This window comes from Erithacus rubecula, assembly GCF_903797595.1.
Source record: "Erithacus rubecula genome assembly, chromosome: 12".
NCBI lineage: Eukaryota > Metazoa > Chordata > Aves > Passeriformes > Muscicapidae > Erithacus > Erithacus rubecula.
In genome coordinates this window covers 2246924-2267411 of record NC_136664.1, presented here as the reverse complement: position 1 = coordinate 2267411, position 20488 = coordinate 2246924, and the positions used below count along the sequence as shown (strand labels likewise).

At 60.2% G+C, this 20488-nt stretch overlaps 2 protein-coding genes across 5 annotated transcripts in view; both read right to left on the bottom strand.

Moving 5' to 3' along the window:
- IRF8 (interferon regulatory factor 8) overlaps window positions 1–9017 on the bottom strand; it is an 82748-nt gene extending 73731 nt beyond the window's left edge. Inside the window, exon 1 of the mRNA XM_079316018.1 lies at window positions 9011–9017. The gene's annotated coding sequence lies outside the window, so the exon portion shown is untranslated. The remainder of the gene's footprint in view (window positions 1–9010) is intronic.
- The window catches only part of GSE1 (Gse1 coiled-coil protein), a 96894-nt gene that overhangs the window by 13542 nt on the left and 62864 nt on the right, over window positions 1–20488 (bottom strand). For all 4 annotated transcript variants that reach the window (XM_079315956.1, XM_079315953.1, XM_079315955.1 and 1 more), the window contains exon 3: window positions 1250–1468. In XM_079315956.1, coding sequence (XP_079172082.1) covers window positions 1250–1468 — 219 coding nt within the window. The remainder of the gene's footprint in view (window positions 1–1249; window positions 1469–20488) is intronic.

Sequence of the window (20488 nt, the reverse complement as noted above, 5' to 3'; positions counted from 1 at the left end):
ATCTGGCATCTGCCACAGTGGAGCATCTCCCGAGGTGGGAAGGGGAGTGGAGTGAGCATCTCCTGGTGTGGGAAGTGGGTGAGGGCTTGAGGAAAAAGCAATTTGTTTCCTGGTGTTAAAAACCACAGCAAGGAGAAAAACCCCCTTCCCAACACACACCCAAACCCACACAGATCAAAAACCTCTGGGATGGGCCACTTGAGGCACCCAAATGGGCAAGGGAGGGGTTTTTGCAAACAAACTATGCAGGTGTTAAGGGAAAATCCAAAGGGAATGTGGCTGCTTCTCTCCAGAGGCATAAAATCCATGCCCAAACCTGCTGATGTCCCTTGGGATGGGCTGAGCAGCACAAGGAGGGCACAAGCTGTGGGGTGTGAGGGGGAAAAAAAGCAAAATAATTCCCCAAACTCAATCAACAGCTCCAAAGAAAGCAGATGGGTTCCAGAGGAAGCAGCTGAGAAAAACCAGGAGCTTCCAGTGAAGATGAAGCATCACCAAGACCTGGTTCCCTCAGAGTTACAGGGAACTGCTTCCTTGGGAGCAGCTGATGCTTCAGGTCATGGCTGTGTCAGAGATTTTCAGGCTGCAAGGAGGGTCTTGTAGATCCAAAAGGGATTTTCCAAAAAAAGCCTTACAAAAGGGGTTTTGGGAGAAGGATTGTGCCAAAAGGGCCTCTTAAATAGGGTCTTCCAAAAAGACTTTGCAAAAAAATATCTTGTGAAAGGGATGGGTGTCTTTACCAGGGATCAAAGTGCCCAGGCAGTGGGCAGTGATCCAAGGGGATCACCCATTGATGCAAATAGCAGGGATAAAGACTATTTCATCCCAAATTGATGATACCAACAGTCTCCTAAATACTTCCCAGCCTGGGGACTGCCTGCCTCCCCATCTGGGTGAGGGAACCCTGGCAATTCCTATGGGATACACTCCATGAGGTCAGGGTGCTCCAGAATCCCCCATCCAAGGAGAGGGGTGTGATGGAGGATGTGGGTGACAAGAGCTGGGCTGTTCAGGTGGGAAATTCAGCAGGAGAAGCAGCAAATTTGGGGAATCCCCTGGCAAAAGCAGCGTGGTGGGAGGCAGCAGGGTACAGCGAGCGACACAGCACTCAGATTACTCCAGATGAGCTGAATTCCCAAACTACTCCCTCAAACACACCACCAGGAGAAGGCACAGCTGGGAAATAGCAGGAAAAGCCCAACTCCAGCTGCTGGGCAAGGCAGCAGTGTCAGGCTGTCCCCGTGCCCACCTCTGGGCTCCTCGGCTTGCTTGGCGAGCTTGCGGAGGGCGGCGGCGAAGCTGGAGGAAGGTGCTGCCTGGACGGACAAAGTGCTGCTGGAGGCGGGGCTGCCATTGGGGACGATGGAGCCGTTCAGAGGGGACGGGGTCAGCGGGCTGACGGTGGCAGTGGTGCGGGTGGCCGTGGAGAGCATTCCTAGGGACGGCGACTTCGGCTCATGGCTCATGCCTGTTGGGGAGAAACGCCGGGTGAGACACGTTTCCCCCAGGAGCTCTGATCTAGCTCCACCCTCTGAAAATGCACCCCAAGTTCAGGCAGTGGGGGGAAGCACATCTCAGCATCCCAGTGAGCATATGGATAACGGAGCAGGAGGGCTCAGCAGAGCTCTGCAGGAATGGACAGGGTGATTTGGGGGGACACGGGGACTGCAGCATCCTAATGCAGGTGATGGGGAGAGGCACAGTCCCCACTCACATGATGCTGCCAAAACCCAAAGCATCACTGCTGCACCCCAAATGCCACTATGGCACCCCCAAATCCCAGACACTGCACACTCAAATCCCCACCATTCTACCCCTAAATCCCCAATATTGCATCCCTGGATTCCCAGCACTGCACCCCCAAATTCCCACTGCTGCATCCCCGGGTTAATAATATTTAATCCCTGGGTCTTCAGCCTTGCACCCTCAAATCCTTAAAATCCCCAGAACTGCACCCTTAAATCCCCACCATTGCACCCCCAAAACCCCAACAGTGCATCCCTGGATCCCCAGCACAGCACCCCCAGCTCCCCACACTGCACCTTCAAATCCTCAAACCCCAACAACTGTTCCCCAAAGCCCCGAGGTGCTACAGGGCACAGTGACCCCAAAAGTGAGGTTCAGGTGCTGAGCAGGAGGGTGCAGCCCTCCCCGAGCTCCCCCAGCTGTCACACCAATTGCTCCAGGGCTCTCCACCTCCCAAAACAGCAACTGCTGATGTCAGGGGCCCTTAAAATAGACTTCACCCAGCAGCTTCATTAACACCAGCCTAAAATTAGCCCTGGTCCCAGGTGGGCAGGAGGACAGGGGGTCGCGGGGCAGCCCCCAACTCTCAGCAGGCCTGGAGGCAGCTGGAGGCACTGAGCACCTGGAGCATCCTCTGCAGAGAGGGCGGATGGAGCATCCCCGGAGCATCCCTTGGACGGGCAGGCAGCAGGGCGGGCGCCGCGGGAGCCGGGGGGGCACGGGGGGCACTCAGCGTTGATTAATCTTTGCCCCCCGGCCCCAGGAGAGGCGGCCGGCGCGGCGGCGCGCTCCCCTCTGCCCTCATTATACAAGCATTTATTAACTCCGCTGCTCTCAGCCATTGACTGCCGCCTTGTCGACACGCTCGGCTCATGTAAATTCATTACCAGAACAGCTGGGAAGCCAACCCGCCACGCCAGCCTGGCCCCGGCACCCCCGGGCTCTGTGCTGGCACCCCCGGGCTCGGCTCCAGCCCCGGGTGAGGGCTCGGTGCTCCCCCGAGAGAGGGGCACCGGGATCTGCCTGCAGCACCAGGCGCCCACGCACCATCCAAAGGGGACACGGCACTCCAGGCACAGCTTGCAGCTCCCATTCCCCACTGAGCATTGCCTCACACCCACCAGGCACTGCCCCACATCCCCAGGCACTGCCCCACATTCCCCAGGCACTGCCTGGCATCCCCTTGGCACAGCCCTGTATCCCCCAGGCACTGCCCCACATCCACCAGGCACAATCCTGCATCCCCAGGCACTACCTGGCATCCTCCCAGCACTACCCCACATCCCCCAGGCACTGCCCCATATCCACCAGGCACAATCCTGCATCCCTCAGGCACTGCCCCGCATCCCCAGGCACAATCCTGCATCCCCTTGGCACAGCTCTGCCTCTTCCCAGCACTGCCCCACATCCCCCAGGCACTGCCCCATATCCACCAGACACAATCCTGCATCCCCAGGCACTGCCTGGCATCCCCCTGGCACAGCTCTGCATCCTCCCAGCATTGCCCCACAGCCTCCAGGCACAGCCCCCAACACTTCCCAGTGCCCCCCAGTTCCTCCCCACCTACTAACCCCAACATAACCCCGCACTTCCAGCCCCAGTCCAGGTCTGGAGACGCTTTCCCAACCATGCGATGGGATCAGCAGGCTGGCACACGGGCACGGGGCTGGCAGCAGGGCACCACCGTGTGATGCTCAGCTGATCCCCAAACCCCTCCCGGCCAGTTCCTGATCCCAGCGGGATTTGCCAGGCGAGCGGCGGGGCAGCGTGCGGGGCTGAGCTGTGCCGCTGCCCCAGCCGCGCTCCAAACCGGTTCTGCCGCTCCCTCCCGGTGATAAAATCGGCGCCTCCGCCCCGGCTGGGGCCCGAGCAGCGCCGCTCACCCGCCGTGCCCCGCCGGCGCTGGCGTCCGTCTGTCCGGGCGGCCCTGGGCTGCTCCGCGGGACAGCTGCCAGCTGGGGAAACTGAGGCACGGAGAACTGGCTGGGCGGGAGCATCCTCACTGGGGTGCGATGGGATGGGATAATGGGATGGGATGCGGGGCTGCCACGCTGCATCCCCCCCCATCTCTCCGGCATCCCATCCCCGGCACGGCGTGGGTGCCACTCACCCCTGCGGGTGGCTGGGGACGCCGTGACGCCCCACGGTGAGGTGGGGCACCCCCCCAGCTCTGCCCCTCCCCGGCTGCTTCTCTCAGCAGGCAGATCCGTGCGGAAAAACAGGTCAAGTTTGGTGCCTGGAGCAGCCCGGGGTCATGGCAGCAGTTGCCTCAGCAGGGCGGGGAGATGAATCCCAAAACGGGACAGGCTGTCCCTCCGCTGTCCCCAGCCCTGTGCGGGTACAGGGCTGGCACTCCCTTTACCCCTCCCTGGGAAACTGATGCCTGTAGCCCACACACCAAGGCAGGGGGGCTGTGGGAGGCCACAGGACACCTGGATCGCCTGCTGAGGCCACAAGGGAGGTTGGGGAGCGGGCGATGTGTCACCGTGTCCCCGTCCCTCCCCCAGCATGTGCCCGGGCACAGCAGCACAGGGAGTGTCTGGCATTCCCGGTGCCCGCTGGCTGCCTGCCCGGCACAGGAGGAGGAGGAGTGGGGACGGCAGGGCCACTGCCACGCTCCCCTCACCCTAGGAGGGTTCCCACACTTGTCACCCGCCGTGGGGCTGCCATCAGCACCCCAAAGTCCTGACTCCTGGAGCGGCGCTGCCGCCCCCCCCGAACCCCCGCACCCCCGGCTCGGGGCTGGGAGCCGCGAGCTGGGAGCGTGCCATGTTCTCTCCATCTGCTCCTGATGATGCTGGCGGGTTTTTTGGCAGCGGGAGCCTCCTCCGGCAGCGAGAGCAGAACCAGTCTGGCTGCCTGGTGGGGCTGGAGACAAATAAAACCCCTTGGCAGGCGCTGCGGGCAGGCTGGAGCGGGCAGCGAGGGGCAGGGATGGGCTCCCAGCGCCCTGAAATCCCCGGGCACGGCGTTCTGCTGTCGGGAAACGGGAAGTGGGCAGGTTTAGCACCTTGGCTCCCGACTGCCCCCTTCCCAGCACCTCGAAAGGCCTCTAATGAGCGTGGAGTGCCCTTGGGAGCAGATTGCCATTGAACTCGACCTGCACCAGCCGCCCGCTCTTACAGCAGCTATTTTGAGCTGCCGGGCTCCCAAGTGCTGGAACTAATAATTTATTACCAAATACGATCAGGCAGCAGCTCCAGCCCCTGGCAAATGGAGCGGAAAAAAACCCAGTGCGGTGGGAGGCCGAGGGAGTGGGGAGAGACGAGCATCCTGCATCCTCCTCCCCGGGGATGGATCCGCACCCACCCCGCAGCACCGCAGCTGGGACGGAGCCCACTTGGCCAAACCCTCTGGAAAGCTCCACCACGCTGACTGCTGATGGTTCCCCAAGGGGTTTGGGGTGATGAGGTCCCCCCTCAGCCTTTCCCCCCTCTCTCAGCGCCTCTGCTCCCGCTGCTGAGCCGCATCCAGCTGCACGCTCCAAGCAGGAACAGCTGCTCTTGCATGGATTTTCAATGCTAATGGGCCTCGCATTGTCAGCCCCCCTTCCCCGCGCCTGAATGCAGCCAGGATGGAGGGCAGGGGGCCAGGGCCAGCACGTGCCCATCGTCCCCCTGTCACACACCCTGCCACCCCCTGGGGCAGGGGACAGGCAGAGGGGACAGGCAGAGGGGACAGGCAGAAGGGACAGGCAGAGTGGACAGCTCCTCTCCCGGCGATGTCCTGCCGAGCTGCCGCACGTTTTCCACCCCTCATTAAAGCAGCTCTGCTGCTGCACCTCCAGCATGCTCCATTAATTAATTAATTGATCGATCGCAGCCCGCGCTCCTGCCCTCCCTCCCCACTTCCCAGCACAGAGCTGAAATGAAGGGAGGTGCCCAGCCTTGGTGTCCCCAAGCATCCCCAGATGTAGAGAGATGCAGACACAGCCTCTGTCCAATTTCAGGGTGCTCAGGGCAGAGCACAGGACTCATCCTGGGAACATCCCCCATTCCCTTGGAGAAGCCTGCATGGGCTCCCCGTGGTCAGGAGCACCTTGGTGGGGAAGGCTGGGATTTGGGGCTCCCCGTGGAGCCCAGCACAGCACTGAGCATCCAGCACTATTATCTGGCTGGGCCTCCATCGATCACTTCTCCATGGACCATTGATCTGGCAAACGACAACAAGCAAACTAATAAGAGCTCGTTTGGAGGGCGCAGCGCTGGGGATGGAGCGATGCCGGGTGGTTTCTCTCCCTTCCTGCTCCCAGCCAAGCAGCCCTGGGAGCCTCTTCAGCCCTCAGGACATTGAGCCAGGGCAAGATTTACTTCAAAGCAACTTTCTACCCTTTTTCTGCCCTGTTTGGAAGCTGGTAGCTTGGAAAATCAAGCCCCTGTGCCCCAAGGGTGCTGCTGGGCCCTGAACTCCCCTATGTAGTTTCAAAGGTTGGGCTGACAGCTCATCTTGGCTCCTGATGCCCAGATCCAAGTGCCAGCTGTCTCCTGAGGATCTCTCTGCTTTGGGAGAAGGGGGGTACAGCCCTCAACCCTTTACACTGGTGTCTTCTGGGGCTCAGTGGCTTTGTGGGGTACCCCATGGGACTGCAAGGCATCGCCTGGGGGAGAGTGGGCATTGCACTGGGATGCTGGGAATTGCCTGGGAGAGACTGGGCATTGCACTGGGATGCTGGGAATTGCTTGGGGAAGAGTGGGCATTGCACTGGGATGCTGGAAATTGCCTGGGAGAGATTTGGGAATTGCACTGGGATGCTAGGTATGGCATCCCAGCACTGAAGGACACTTGATGGCACTGCCAGGCATTGTTTGGTGATGCCAGGCACTGCACCCTGGCATTAAATGGTACCATTGGGCATTCCCTGGAGCCACTGAGCATTGCACAGTGCTGCTGGGCATCCCATGGAGGTGGCACTGGGCATTCCCAGATGCCACAGGGCATTGCACAGCGGCACTGGGCAACACCTGGGTGGGAGCCAGGTGCCACACATTGCTGCCAAACCTTGCAGGGCACTACCAGCCCAGGAGCAGGCAGTGCCTGGCACATCCAGGCTGCCCTGCCATGGCCACATCCCCGTGTCCCCAGGGCCCCAGGCTGGCGCAGGCGTGCAGCAGCAGCAGTGCATTGTTTTGGGCACAGGATCCCTTGCCCAGCAGATGGCAGGTATAACAAAGCAGCTTGCTGCGGCCAAGCCAATTATTTATCTAATTATGATTTACCACTTAACCACATGATCTTTCTGCAGAGTTGTAGGCAATTAAAACCAGGGTGATTATGTGGATTATGCAAATCGGCTGGAGCTGAGCGAATAAAATTGGAGATTAGAGTTTCACGCAGGCTGGATCTTGTGTGGGGCAGGTCCTGGAGGGGCAGGGGCAGGGCAGGGGGTGCAGAGAGGGGCAGGGGGGTGTAGGCAGGGCAGGGAGCCAGGCCTCAGCCAAGGAAAGGGGCTGCAGGACACAGTTGGGAAGTGCCAGGACAAGGTGAGCAGATGCCTCGTGTCACCCCCCTGCAGCATTGCAAAAAAACTGCCAAAATCTGCCCCCATCATGGGGTGGGGATCCCCACTGCTGATGGGTGACCAGGGACTCTGAGCATCCATCCCAGCTGCACCCCAAAAAACTGAGAGGGGTTCCACAACACAGCCCCCATTCCTCACCCCATTCATGGAGCAGCTCATGCCAGGCTTCAGGGGCAATTAATAACAGGTATTAATGACGAGTACTAATAAGGGGCATTAATAACAAGTATTAATAAGGAGCATTAATAACACTGCCTGGCAGATTACGCCACCCAGCCAGCTTGATATGAGATTTATGGATGGTGTGAAGCCCGGAAATACAGGAGTATTAATGGTAATTCCTCGTGTCCCAGCAAAGGTCACAAGCAATCTCCATCAATCCTGCTGCAGAGCTGAGGGTCTGGCCAGGATGGGGGGCTCTGGGCAGGACAGGGGGGTCCCCTCTTCAGCCCCCAGCAGTTTCTGGTGGGGCAGATGGGCCAGAGCAAAGGTTTTACCTTGGGATAAGAAATTATTCCTGGCAAACAGTGAATTTGCTGTGTGGATTTTCATTTTCCCAATGCCAGCGCCATCTGCTCCCAATGGGTGCCCCAGCTTTGAGCTGTGAGATGTTGTGGAGGTCTAGGGAAGACCTTGGATTTCTCCAAGCCTGGGAGTACCTGCAGTATCACCAGGGCTGCCTTGATGGGTGTTTCTCTTTCCAAAAGAAAATGAAGGTTTGAAGGAGTAGAGATGTCCCTGGAGCCATGCTCAGCACTGGTGGGACAGATCCAGCACATTCCTCATTGCAAGGAAGATCAACCAAAACCCCAGCAAGGGGAGCAGACCCCTCTTCTCTTCCCACGCAGGGATTTAGGGTGATTAACACCAGTGATCCCATGTGCCAGTGCTGGGAAGGCCAGCCTGTGCCCCCACGAGCAGCATCTTCCCTTTTCGCCTACAGTAATCCTCAGCCTTTCGAGCAAATTATTAAAATTCACTTATATTTAATCTGCCTGCTGGAATTAATTGAATTTTTACGCTTGGCAAATGTCAGTGGGTGCACGCTGCCTCCCAACGGGGACCTGGCTGCAGGTGCAGCGGGCACAGCCCACAGCTCTCACCACCCTCCAGGGATAAATCCCACCCTGGAGCAGGGACTGGGTGCCCACAGGCCCCACTGGCACGGGTGGTGGGATGCCAGGATGCCCAGCACCCTCCCAGCTCTGCAGGAATGCTCAGTGACACCAGGCGTGCCTCCCTGTGGAGGGAGGCTCCCCAAATCCCATGGGATTCCCACTGTGCTGGCTTTGGAGGGGACATGGGGACCCCTTTCCCACACTCGTGCTGGAGATGCCAGCGCCCTGCCTGGCATTGTGGTCACCCTCCGGGTGATGAGAACCTTCCTCCCCTCCCCATTCTCCTCCTCCTCCTCCTCGCAAATTGCCAAAGCATCTAATTTGCCCGCCGGGAAGGCCGAGGGAAAAGAGCCGCTATTTTGCCGGTAATAAGCCCTCCAGACAAAGGCGGGATGAGCCATTCAGAGCCGGGAAGGGGGAAGGGTCCGGCCCCACGCCGGAGCGCTGCCAGGGGCTTGGGGGAAGCGAGAGATTCCCTCCTCATCGCGGGAGCCAGCACTGGGACACACACACAGGGTGGGACATCACCCCAGGATGACCCTGGGACGGGACACGCCAGCGCTGGGGACACCCCAGCCCTGCAAACTGACCCCAAATGCCAACCCCAACTCGCTGTTGCCCCCGGAACAGCCCCGTTCCCTGCTCGGGGATGCTCCTCTCCCCGGTGGAGAAGTTCACGGTCGAATGTGGAGTTCACGGCCGGCAGGAGCCACAGGGGACCCCGAGCAACTTCCAAACTTGACTGGCGCTCGCCCCCCTCTCCACCGCCCGCCCGGGATTATCATAAATTAAGACGTAATTACTCCATGGAAATTTACAGCACAAAGCTGCGGCGCTAACAAGTGTGTTTGGCGGCACCGGGGGGAGATACAAAGCGCTATTGTCTGGCAGGCGCCAAAAAAGCTGCTCTGCCCCCAAACCCACACATCCCGGGGACAGGGATGAGGGTGGGGATGGCGATGGAGGGACAGCACGGCAGCAGCGCAGGGAACAGCGTTTGTTTGACACGGAGCTCCAAAAGGAGGGTCCCAGCAGAGAGGGGTGGGTGAGGGTGGGTGAAGGCTGCCCAGGGTGATGGGTGCCCTCCAAGCAGGTGCCATGGCTCTGCTCCCCAACAAAGGCATCTCCTCTATTCCCTTAAATAACTCTCAGCCCCCAACCACGGGTGCTGCACCCAGCAAACCCCCCCGCTTTAAACCCTTTTACTCAACTCCAGCACACAGGGGGTTAAAACTAAACCCCCTGGGGACCTGGAAAAGGGGGGGACACATGGGGATCAGTGCCAGCGCTGGCATGTGTCCCCCCCCCGGTGCTGCCACATTCCCCCAGCTGTCACACGCATTAAAAAATAATAATCATCAACGTGGCAAAAATAAACGAAAAAAAAAAAACAACAACCGAACCCAACAAAACAGTGTGAAAAAATTCAGGCGGCTAAAACAAATCCAGCAATAAAGGAGCTGGGATCCTCGGAAAGCTGGCTGTGCAATTAAGCAGTTTTCTGCTGTATGCCGATAATCACCTAATTATACTATTAATGACAGTTCAACCTGCTCGGAAATAAAAGGACATTCTTCCATAACAGGATGCCAGCTGTTTGTTACAGATGTCAAACATCTTTAAAGCATTATTATTAAAAGAAGGGGGGAAGGAGGAAGCTCGGGGATGCTGAAGCACAGCCGTCTTTTCCCCTCAAAGCATCTTGAAAAGCATGTAGGGGGGGTTTTGGAGCATCACCCCCACTTGGAATCCGGGAGAAGAATCTGTCAGAGGGGTTTTTTTTCGGCGGGGGTCGATGTTTTGGAGTCATAAATCCCCCACGTCGGGCTCGCGGCGAGAGGCGCCTGGGTTTAATTAAGCGCAGCGTTTGGGAAATAAAAGTTAAAAATCAGTCATAAAATTAGAGGGAGGGGATGCTCCTGCTGCCAGGCTCGGGGCAGGGCTGGCCCCGCTCTCCCCCTCCCCGGTGCCACCGCCGGTGCCTCGAGCGCGGCTGCCGCCGGCGCTGCCCGCGCACGTGCCGCGGTGCCGTGCCAAGGAGCATCCCGGCAGGTGCCGGCAGCCGGTGCCAAGGCGAGGGAAAAGGGGGGGACACGCCAGAAGAGAAAGGCAGCACCTGCTCCCCCTCAAAACCCCGCGGTGCGTCGGGAGGTTTGGAGGTGAGCGGTGCCCGCTGCGCCGCCGGGGATTGGGGCGCGGTGGTGCCAAGGAAAGGGGGCAGGGATTGTGGCAGGGGTGCCCCAAATCTCCAGCCAAATCCCTGCTGGGGTGATTCCATCTCTGCCCCGGCAGTTCTGTGGCTTTGTGCTGGCACAGGGTTCCCGGGGGCAGCCGGGTGCCCACCCGCCGTGGGGTGATGCCAACGCTGGTGTTACCCACCCACCCAGCCAGACACCTGGCTTTGCACCCTGTCCTATATAGCTACTGGCAAATCTGCCTGTAAAACCATCAGGAACCAGGTTTAGCCTGGGAATAAAGAGATTATGGGGGGCGGGGGGAGGAAGGAAGGAGGAAGGAAAAGGGGGTGTCTAATTCACCCTGCTCCTGGCTGTGTGCTACTGATATCCCGGGTGCCTGCAGGCCATGGCATGAGCAGGATGGCTGCAGAAAGGCAGCAGGTTTTGGGGGTGCCCACCCACCCACTCAGAGCTGTGGGACTGTGAGGGAGACCCTTACCCGGGCCAAGACCCCCTTGGCATGCACTGGGCTGGCACTGGCCCCACTTGCCAGACAGGATCCAGCAGGAAAAAACCATCTGGGAAGCGTCCCCCCGAGCTCCAAGCAATGCCCCCAGTCCCCCCCTTCCCCTGGCTTCCTCCTTCCCCCCCTCCCCTCCTCAAACCATCACGGGGAAGCTGGAAAGTGGTTGACATGGTTGCCATGGCGACCGAATTTAGGACTGGCGAGAGAAGGAGGAGGAGGAGGATGGTGGGGTGGGCAAGGGAGGAAGGCAGGAGAACTTCCCGGCACCCCAACACAGCTTGGAACCCCCCGGCATCACCCATTCCCCCCTCAGCACCCCACCAACACCTCGTGCCCCCCTCGACCCCACACGCAGAGAGGATGAGGAAGGGGATCCCCAAACCCCAGAACCAGCTGGGGAGATGCCAAGAGTGGGGCTCAGCCCCCAGCACCCCAAACCCAGCCTGGGGGCGACTGTGCCCGCCCAGCGCTGCCGAGAGCCGCCGGTGACTCACACCTCGCACCAGCGGCACCCGCCGAGCGGGTGTTTACGCGGCATCACCCAGCTCCTTCCATCTGCTTTGATCCAGAGGCTAAATATTCCCGGCCCCGGCATAAAAATAGGAACCATTTGGGAAGGTCCTGAGTCAGCAGCATCCGCTGCCGGCACCCACCGCCATCCTCCCCGGCATGCCAGGCACCGCCGGGGAGCCCCTCCGGCACCTGGGGGATTTGCCGGATTTGGGGACACCCACAAGGGAGGGGGAGCCCCCAAAAAGCTGTGTGTATGTAGGTGCCACCCTCGTGCCTGCTGGAGCAAACAGCTAGGCCCTCCGGGGATGCTCTGTGTCCCCGAGGAGTGCCGCTGTCCCCAAAGGAGGGTGGTGTCCCCGAAGGACGCTGACACCGGCCACAGGGTGACAACTGCACCCACGTTATCTCAGGGAAGATCAGTCTGAGCATGGTTTCCATACGGACCCGCAGGGAATGGGTTCCCTTCCCTGTCCCCTGGCTCTCAGTGATGCCTGATGGCAGGTCCCCACAGTGCCCAGTGTCCCCCTGCAGCCAGCTGAGCCCCGTGGCACAAATACAGACCGGAGGGACAGAGGGGACAGAGGCATCGGTGACCACAGGGATAAAAGGGGACAGAAGCATCAGTGACCAGTGAGACAGAGGTGACAGGAGCATTGGTGAGGTAACCAGAGGGATAAAAGGGGACAGCAGCATTGGTGACAACAGGGACACAAGCTCCAGTGACCAGAGACACACAGGGGATAGGAGGATTAGTGACCAGAGGGATACAGGGGACAGGAGCATCAGTGACACGAGGGGACAGGAGCACTGGTGACCAGAGGGCCCGAGGAGACAGGAGGAGCCGGCTGGATCCTGGGCCAGCCAAGCTCGGGAGAACAAGCCACAGAGGAGCAGCAGCTTGTGACACGGGCCACGGCCAGGCAGTCCCCGAGGCGGTGACAGTCCCCAGCAGGACTCGCGCCGCTGAGTCACCGCCACCAGCCCCGCGCTGCTGAAACCCCCGCGAGCCCGGGGCGGGGGGAGGCTCCTGTCTCCATCTGCTCCCACCCGACCTGGCCCACCGGCATCTCCCAACGCCCGGCAGCGATCCCGCTGCGTGCCAGCGCCTCCAGCATCATTCCCCCTAATTGCTTTAAACCTCGCAGCCTGACACTTCCATGTTCCTCTCCGTCTTGCTTTTCTCCTCCGGTTTTTTTATTATTCCCCCTCCTCCGAGGTGGTTGAGGAGCCGGCCGGAGCAGGGTTTTCCAGGGCGCAGGAATTAGTGCATCAACCACAACGGCAAAACCAGAAGTTTCACGCAACAGGAGCTGGCGCCGGGAACCCCGGCTGGACCGGCGCGTGCTAAATATGGAATTTAAGGGGGAAAAAAGCCAACCCCAACCCGTCTCCCTGCACCTGCAGCCCTCGGAGGAGTCCCCACCGCAAGGGACGGCTCTGAGGCCGGAAGGAATCGCCTAGAGCTGCTGCAGGCAGTGGGGAGAGCGAGGAGCAGGCGAGGTGTTATTTTGGGGGTAACACGGGGAGCGGGACCCCCACAGCCGGCACGGAGGAGGGCGCAGGGTGGGAGCACTCAGGGTGCCACAGGAAAGCAGGTCACCCATGTCCCCAGCGTGGCACAGCGCTGGCAGGGGATGTCACACACAAGCGGGGGGACCCCCATTTGCACCCCGGTGCCCCCCGGCTGCCCTTCCCGGGTCGCCTTCGTGCGCGGAGCGCAGGCGCGCCGGGAGAGCCGCTGGCTCCGGTAAGAACGGCCACATGCCAAAGCCATTTCCTGAAACAAACAACCATCCACCGGGGAACGGCCACGCGTGGGCACCGAGCCCCGCAGGGAGGGCCCTGCCACTGCTCCCCAACTCCGGGACAGCGCCCCAAAAGCGCCTCGAGTTCACGGCCGCGGCTCCCAGCCCGAGGCTGCATCCGGAGGCTGCACCCCGAGATCACATCCTGAGTGTGCTGAGGCTACACCCCCGGTGTGCACCCCAACCCCGAGCCTGCACCCCCAGAGAACCTCAGCTCCCACCCCTAAGCACCCCAAAGCCCCCCCAAAACACTCACCCTGAGCACACACCCCAACCCCACCGATGCTCCCCAAACCCCGCCGGGGATCCCCCTCCCTCGCCGGCAGCCGCGGGGGCCGGCGCTGCCGGCTGCGGTGGCACAGCAAACTTTGGTGCCCCAAATCGCCGTGCCCTCGCAGCGACGAGGCTGGCACCCCAAAACACGGCACACCCCGCATTTCTCCCCATCCCATCTTCGCCAGAACGCCCCCGGCTCCTCGGGGACAGGGAGAAACCCCCAGGGTGAGGGAGTGGCAGCAGGAGGAGAGAGGGGGATCCAAGCACCCCAAAACACCGCAGTGCCGTGCCAGGGCTCTCTGCTCCCCCCTCTCCCCCTTTCTCCCGACACCAAAACCTCTTATAAGGCTCTGGAAGAAAGTAAGTTCACCCCCAAATTGCCCTTGGCTGCCGCTGGCTGGGGCGGACAAAGGGGAGTCCCCGGGTTGGGGGGGACCCCAGGGGGACACCCTGGAGGGGGGGGAGAGGGAGTGCAGAGGGCTGGCGGCAGCATCGCTCGGCGCCTTACCTGGTAAGTAATAGAGAGGTGGTTTCAACCCAAACATGATTTATGTTACAGTTCCATTGCAGCCAGGAAAAAAAAAATTAAAAATAAAAATAAAAGAGCCAACGTGAGGAGGAGGATGTGTCAGGAAGCAAGAAGGGAAAAAAAAAAAAAAAAAAGAAAAAAGAAAAAACCCCAAAAATTAGCACCAAGCCACACGGAGGGGGTTGGAAAAATAAACCAGAGGCGAAAAAATACGGTGGAGCGGGGAGGAGGAGAAGGAGGAGGAGGAGGAGGAGGAGGAGGAGGAGCGGGGGGAATCAAGTGCGTGGGGGGAGGAGGAAAAATAAAAATTGAAATAGCAGCGAGCCCAGGGCGCCGGCGGAGGGTGGCGGTGGCGGCTGTCACCGGCGGGGCCAGGGCAGGAGCCTGGCTGCCACGCGTGACGCCTTCCCGGGGGTTTTCCTGCCGCTGAGCCCCCAGCTGCCAACCGCAGGCACACAAAAAGCCAGCGACGAGGAGGAGGAGGATGAAGAGGCGGTGGGACCCTCGGCGGCGGGGAACGCACCCCCTGAGCAATGCAGTGGGGTTCCCCCCACGCTGGGGAGGGTGCTGGGGGGCGTGGGGCGGGTGATCCACGCGAAGGTTGCGAGCCGTGTGTCCGTCCGTCCGTCCGTCTGTCCGTGCGGCCGGAAAAGCCCCGTCTCCGCGGGCTGCGCCAAGGCGGGCGGGCGAGAGGCGGCAGACTTGCCCCTCGATCAATTTTCATGCAAGAATCATTATCGGTAAATTGGAAATCTGGCTCCTTGACAGCAGATTTGTCTCCCCTAATGACGGGGAGCGGGCAGGAGGGCGGCCGGCAGCTGCTCGCCCCAGCACCCTCCGCCCACCGCCCGCGTCCCCCGGGCTGCAGCCTTTGGCCCCGGCGCTTTCGGGGGAGGGGGTGAACCCCCGGGGCGCCCCGGGGAGCAGCCTCCTTCCCCCTCAATCCCCCGCTCCTCCTCCTCGCCTACAGACGGAATAATTTTAAATTTCTCTTTCTTGCATTTTTCTGTTTTCAAACAGCTGCCGATGCGGCGGGCGGAGAGGAGGTGGAGGGGGGTGACAGATATATGTAAAATAAAAATAGGAAATCGAGCCCCCCCCCCCCTACCCCCCCAGTCGCTTCAGGAGGGAAAATAAGGAAATAAAACAATAAATAACCCAACTTTCCTGCCTGCCGGGAGCTGCCTGCTGCTTCACAAAAGGCAGGCGAGCAAAGCCGCCGCGACTGGGGCTGGGGGTGAGCTCCTGCTGCCCCCCCAAATCCCCTCTGAGCCCCTCAATCTCCCCTTGCCGGCCTCGCTGGGCGTCGGGGGCTGTAATGAGCCGCCCGATAGGATCTCCCCCATCCCCTCTCCGCTGATGCATTAGCAGATCCGGGAAGACATGCTTGCAGGCAAATAGGGCTAATAAATGCTATTACGGGAGCGCGAGGGAGGCTGGAGATCCTGGCTGCACCATAGTAACGAGGGCCCGGCTTAATTTGCTTTAAGCAAACGATCAGCCAAGGCGGGGTGGAGAAAGGAGGGGACGGGGTGGGGAGGGGGGGGAGCGTCGCTGGCTCCGGGCACGCACGGGCGCGCTTCCGCGGGCACGCGCCTCCAGCGGGAGCGCGCTTCCAGCGGGAGCGCGCCCCAGGCTGGTACATGTGCGTCTGATCCCCCCCCCTCCCCTCCCAGCGCGCCCCCGCCCAGCCCCGTCCTGCTCTTCCCAAACTGGTTTTAACACCAAAGTTCACAAGGGCGACGTGTGATATCTCGCCCCTGCAAGAGAAGCCACATCCTGTATGATAATGACCAGCCCTTCAAACAGCTTAAAGATACAGAGGCCATTCCCAGGCGCCCGCTGCCTGCCCCTGCCTCACCGGAGCGTGGGGACAGGGGGCACGGAGGTCACCGTGTCACCCCAAACCCATCCATCCATCCCAGGTGGCCCCTGCCTGCTCTAGAGCGTGGGGGTGGGAGGGGATGGGGGTCATGGTGTGACCCCAAATCTATCCAGGCATTCCCAGGAGATCACTGCCTGCACTGGGTGTGGGGATGGGAGGGGATGGGGGTCATGGTGTGACCCCAAATCCATCCAGGCATTCCCAGGAGATCACTGCCTGCCCTACCTTCACCAGAGCGTGGGCACAAGGGGGAAAAGGGGGTCACCCTTTTGGGGGGTCACACCAAACCTATCCAGCCCTATGGCTGGGCATGGATAGTTGGAGGGGGTTTGTGAGAGGTCCTCTGGTTGCAAATGCACGTGTGCACACCTCTGCACACACACACACACACAGGTATCCCTGCACTCCCACCCTGCCAGCTGTGCTCCCCAAAATCCCACTCGGCAGAGACAGAGCCTGTGCAAACCTGCACCTTCCTCTTCCTCCCTCCCCCTCCCCCCCCGTTAAAATATTGCTTTCCCGATTCCAGGTCGGGGAATTATTATTATTATGATGTCTTCTCTTCCTTCCTAACCTACATCTGTCAAGATCGGCGCTGGGAGTATTTCTGGCCCGTCCCCTGAGTCATCGTCGCTCGCGTCCCGCTCCCTCCCAGGCAGCTCCCCCGTGTCACCATGCTCCATGGGGCGCTGGCAGCTGCTGCTCCCACCCATGGGGGGCTGCTCCACCGTGTCCCCCCACCCCTGCCTAATCCCCCATCACACCCCACTAGTGCACCCTATAGTGCCACTGATGGGGTGACACACTTGGGGGTGCCCCAAACCCAATGCCCCCCCTGCGTGGGTGCAGTAGGGACCCCCCCACTCCAGGCTGGGAAAGCTTCGGAGTCACCACGTCACCCAAATCCACCCAAATCCCACCTGGCTTGCGGAGGGGTTGGATTTGCTGGGTTCAGGCAAGCACCGGGGGACCCCTCCCCTGCTCCCCCCCCCCACGGCAGGAGCCGTAAAAATTAATTTGCAAACATGTCATTACACAATAGCTGTGCAGGCAATAAACCTGTAATTACAGGCGGCTCGGGGAGCGGGCAGGCAGGGAGGGGAGGCCAGGGAGGGGAGGGAGGGCAGACCTGCCTGCCAGCTCCGGTTTTGGGGTTTCGCCCCCCTCTCCCCCACCCCCCCTCCCTCCCTCCGCTCCCTTTATTCATTATGCAAACGAGAATTGCTTCACTCCTGGAAGTTGGGCTCCACTTCAAAGGGGCGCCCTGCCTGCGCTCCCCGCCCTGCCTCCCAAAACCCCCGCACCCCAAAAACCAGGAGCACCCGTTGCTTGGCCGGCATGGGGAAACCGAGCTACAAGCGGCTGGTTTCCCCGTTGGGAAACCCTTTGCGACATCGGCCCAACCGAATTATCCGCCACCCTCCCGAGCTGTCCCCTCTCTGCGGGCAGGGCGACCACCGTGCCTCAGTTTACCCACTTACCACCCCGCGGGACACCGAGCCACCCGCCCGGGCCACCACAGCAGCCGGCTGGGCCACGCCGCGCCTCGCCCCTCGTTAGCGGGAGAGCCTGACGAGCCTGACCCACTTCCCCGAGCGCCAGGAGGATTAATTGGTTCCTTTGCTCGCGCGAAGCCGCCGGGAGCTGGGGCAGGTGCCAGGCGGGATTAGCAAAGCATGAGAGCGCAGCTCGCGGGGCCAGCCCTGCCCACGCCCGATCGCCACCGGGACACCCCTCCCTGCGGATGCTCGGCCTCCCCGTGGCTCTTCCCCATGCAAAGGGATGTGGCCGTGCTGGGGACGTCCACCCCAAGTGGGATGGCCAACCCTAAGGGATGCCCCGCTCTAGGGAAACTGAGTCGCATTCCCGGCACCCTGGAAGCATCCAGCAGTGGGGACGCGGGATCAAGAGGAGCGAGCGGTCGCCTCCCATCGTAAATAAGCAGCTCAGCGATGATTTCCTGCTCTTGTTGACCTTTGACTATGCAGAATAAAGACATAAATCCATATTTTAAACCCATCTGAGCGCCAGCCAGGCCCACAAAGCCATTTACAGCCTGCGATTTGGACGGGGCAGTGAGCAGGAAAGCGATGGTTTCTCGAGGTGACATTCCCCAGGAGGGAAATGAAGTGTTTTATTTGCAGATATATAGGGCACGGTCGTTCCTCTGCTTCCCCTTCCCTCCGCCCTCGGCTCATAAATAAAACATACGGCCGTGTAACCGGCTAATTACGGGAGGATGGCAAAACCCCGCCGGTCGCTGGGAAAAGAAATCAGCTTTTTAATCAGCCCACTTTGCTCCCCATCTGACTTAAGGAGAAACGGGCATTTCGGGTGCTGGGATGGAGCCGAGACTCTCGCGGCTCGCAGGCTCCCTCTGGGGTCCTGCACCCTGATCCCTCGGGGCAGGTTTGGGGTTGCTTTGGACTGGGGAGGGTTCAAGATGCTTCTGGTGTTATGTTTTTTTTTTTTTTTTCCCCTGGCTGGGAAAAGGATGTCTTTGAAAAGTCTAATTGTTCCTTACACATTAGATACATTAATGAGGTCTCTGATCAAGCGGCTGGCTCTCCGGCAAGGAGGCTTCAAGTAGCAATTTTCCATTTGTGTTTCAAATTTTAATGAATGTTCCTGTCTCCGGCTGCGATGCGCGGTGATAATCCGTACGGCTCGGGTCAGCGCCGGAGCAGGGGCTGCCGCACGGGAGGGCTTGTACAAGGGTTTGATTTCTTTGGGGAATAGTTCATACAAAAAATGGTAATGGCAGAAGACAGTCTTCCTTCCCCCTCGGTTGCCAGAGCCCAAGAGCTACAAATCAGAGGGTTATTATTTCTTTCCGATGTCCCTAAAGTATCCTATATCTTTAGCGGGAGAGTAAAGTTCAGCCCTGATAAGATTGCGGCGCTGGGTGAGACGCGCTTTGCCTTTCCTCCTGCCTTGTTTTCTCTTCCCTCCACCTCCATCTCCTTCTCCCTCTATCCCTGAGCAGGCCACTGGGGTGTCCCCAGGGCCACCAGCCCACCCCAGCACCCCACATCCAAGGGCCGGATCCGGAACCCACCCCGCCAGGACAAGATTTGTATAACCTTGTTTTGGCATGCCTGCCATTAACTTAATTTAACATCCATATTGCCGCTACTTAATTAAATAGATGAACTCATTTTACATTTGCAAGTCTTAATTCATCCTGAACAAAATTGGCCATGTTTCGTTCTTTCTACGCTACCAGCTCCCCGGAACAAATGACTGCCTTTTGTAGTTAACTGCTAGTACAGGTTAAAAGCTAATTAGCAGCCCGGGTTGGGTGTTAACTTCCTTATTTATCACCCGGCGCCACTCGGTGAGCGAGGGGGCGCGGGCTGGCACTTCCAGCTTCCTGCGTGGGCCCCGCTCCCCTGGGGTCGGGGCAGCGGCGCTGGATGGGTGTGAGATGCACAGGGGGCTCAGGGCACAGCGCCTGACCGTGGGGCTCCTGATGCACAGAGTGTTTGGTTTCAGAGGCCTGGCACATCATCCAGGTGGGGTTTGGCATTTGGTGCACGGGGGTCATGCACAGCACAGGTTTGATGCATCATTTTTGGTGTATGATGCTTGACACGCAGGGCATGGTCGTGTGTGGGGTTCAGCACACCGTGCCCATAGTGGGGTGGCACATGGACACGATGCACAGCACATGGATGATGCACAGGCTGTGACACTCAATGCACAGAGGTCAGTGTTTGGGCTTTGACACGTATGGGCCTTGTCATGGTGGTGCTCAGCGCATCACACAGCACCCAACCATCACCCAAACATCTCCCTGGAGAGCACCCCTCCACCTCACCACCCCTGCCATGCCCACCACAACCTCCCTGGAGGTATCAGGGGAGAGGCACCGAAGCAAGCACCGCCCTGGTTTTCCAAGCATGCTCCCACTCGGGCTGTTCCAGGGGTGCCCACGCCAACTGACCATGGTGGAGGCTGCTGAGCCTCACCACATCCCACCCATGCCTCCTCCATGTGGCTCTGGCTGCAGTGGAGGGCACAGCAGGGCTGGGGGACACGGGGACCCCACCAGCAGGGCAGCCAGGCTGCGCTGAGCCTGGCAGGAAGCCACTCCAGGAAGGCTCATCTGGTTTGACTAACAAATCGCTAACTGCTTCCCCCGAGGCAGGTGGAAGGAAACAAGCTCCGTGGCTGTAAACAACCCCCCCGGCCCCCTGCTTCCCACCCACGGCCCTCCACAGCCCTCCCCAAGCACTGGCCAGGGGCAGGTTGAGACAGAAAACACTTGTGCAACACCCCCTGCATGCTCTGATGCAAGCCTGCCATGGGGGACAGGGCCCCCCCAGCCCCTGCCAGGCGCCCAGGGACGCTGGCACCCCGGGCAGGGCGTGGGGTGACGCAGAGCTTGCGCCA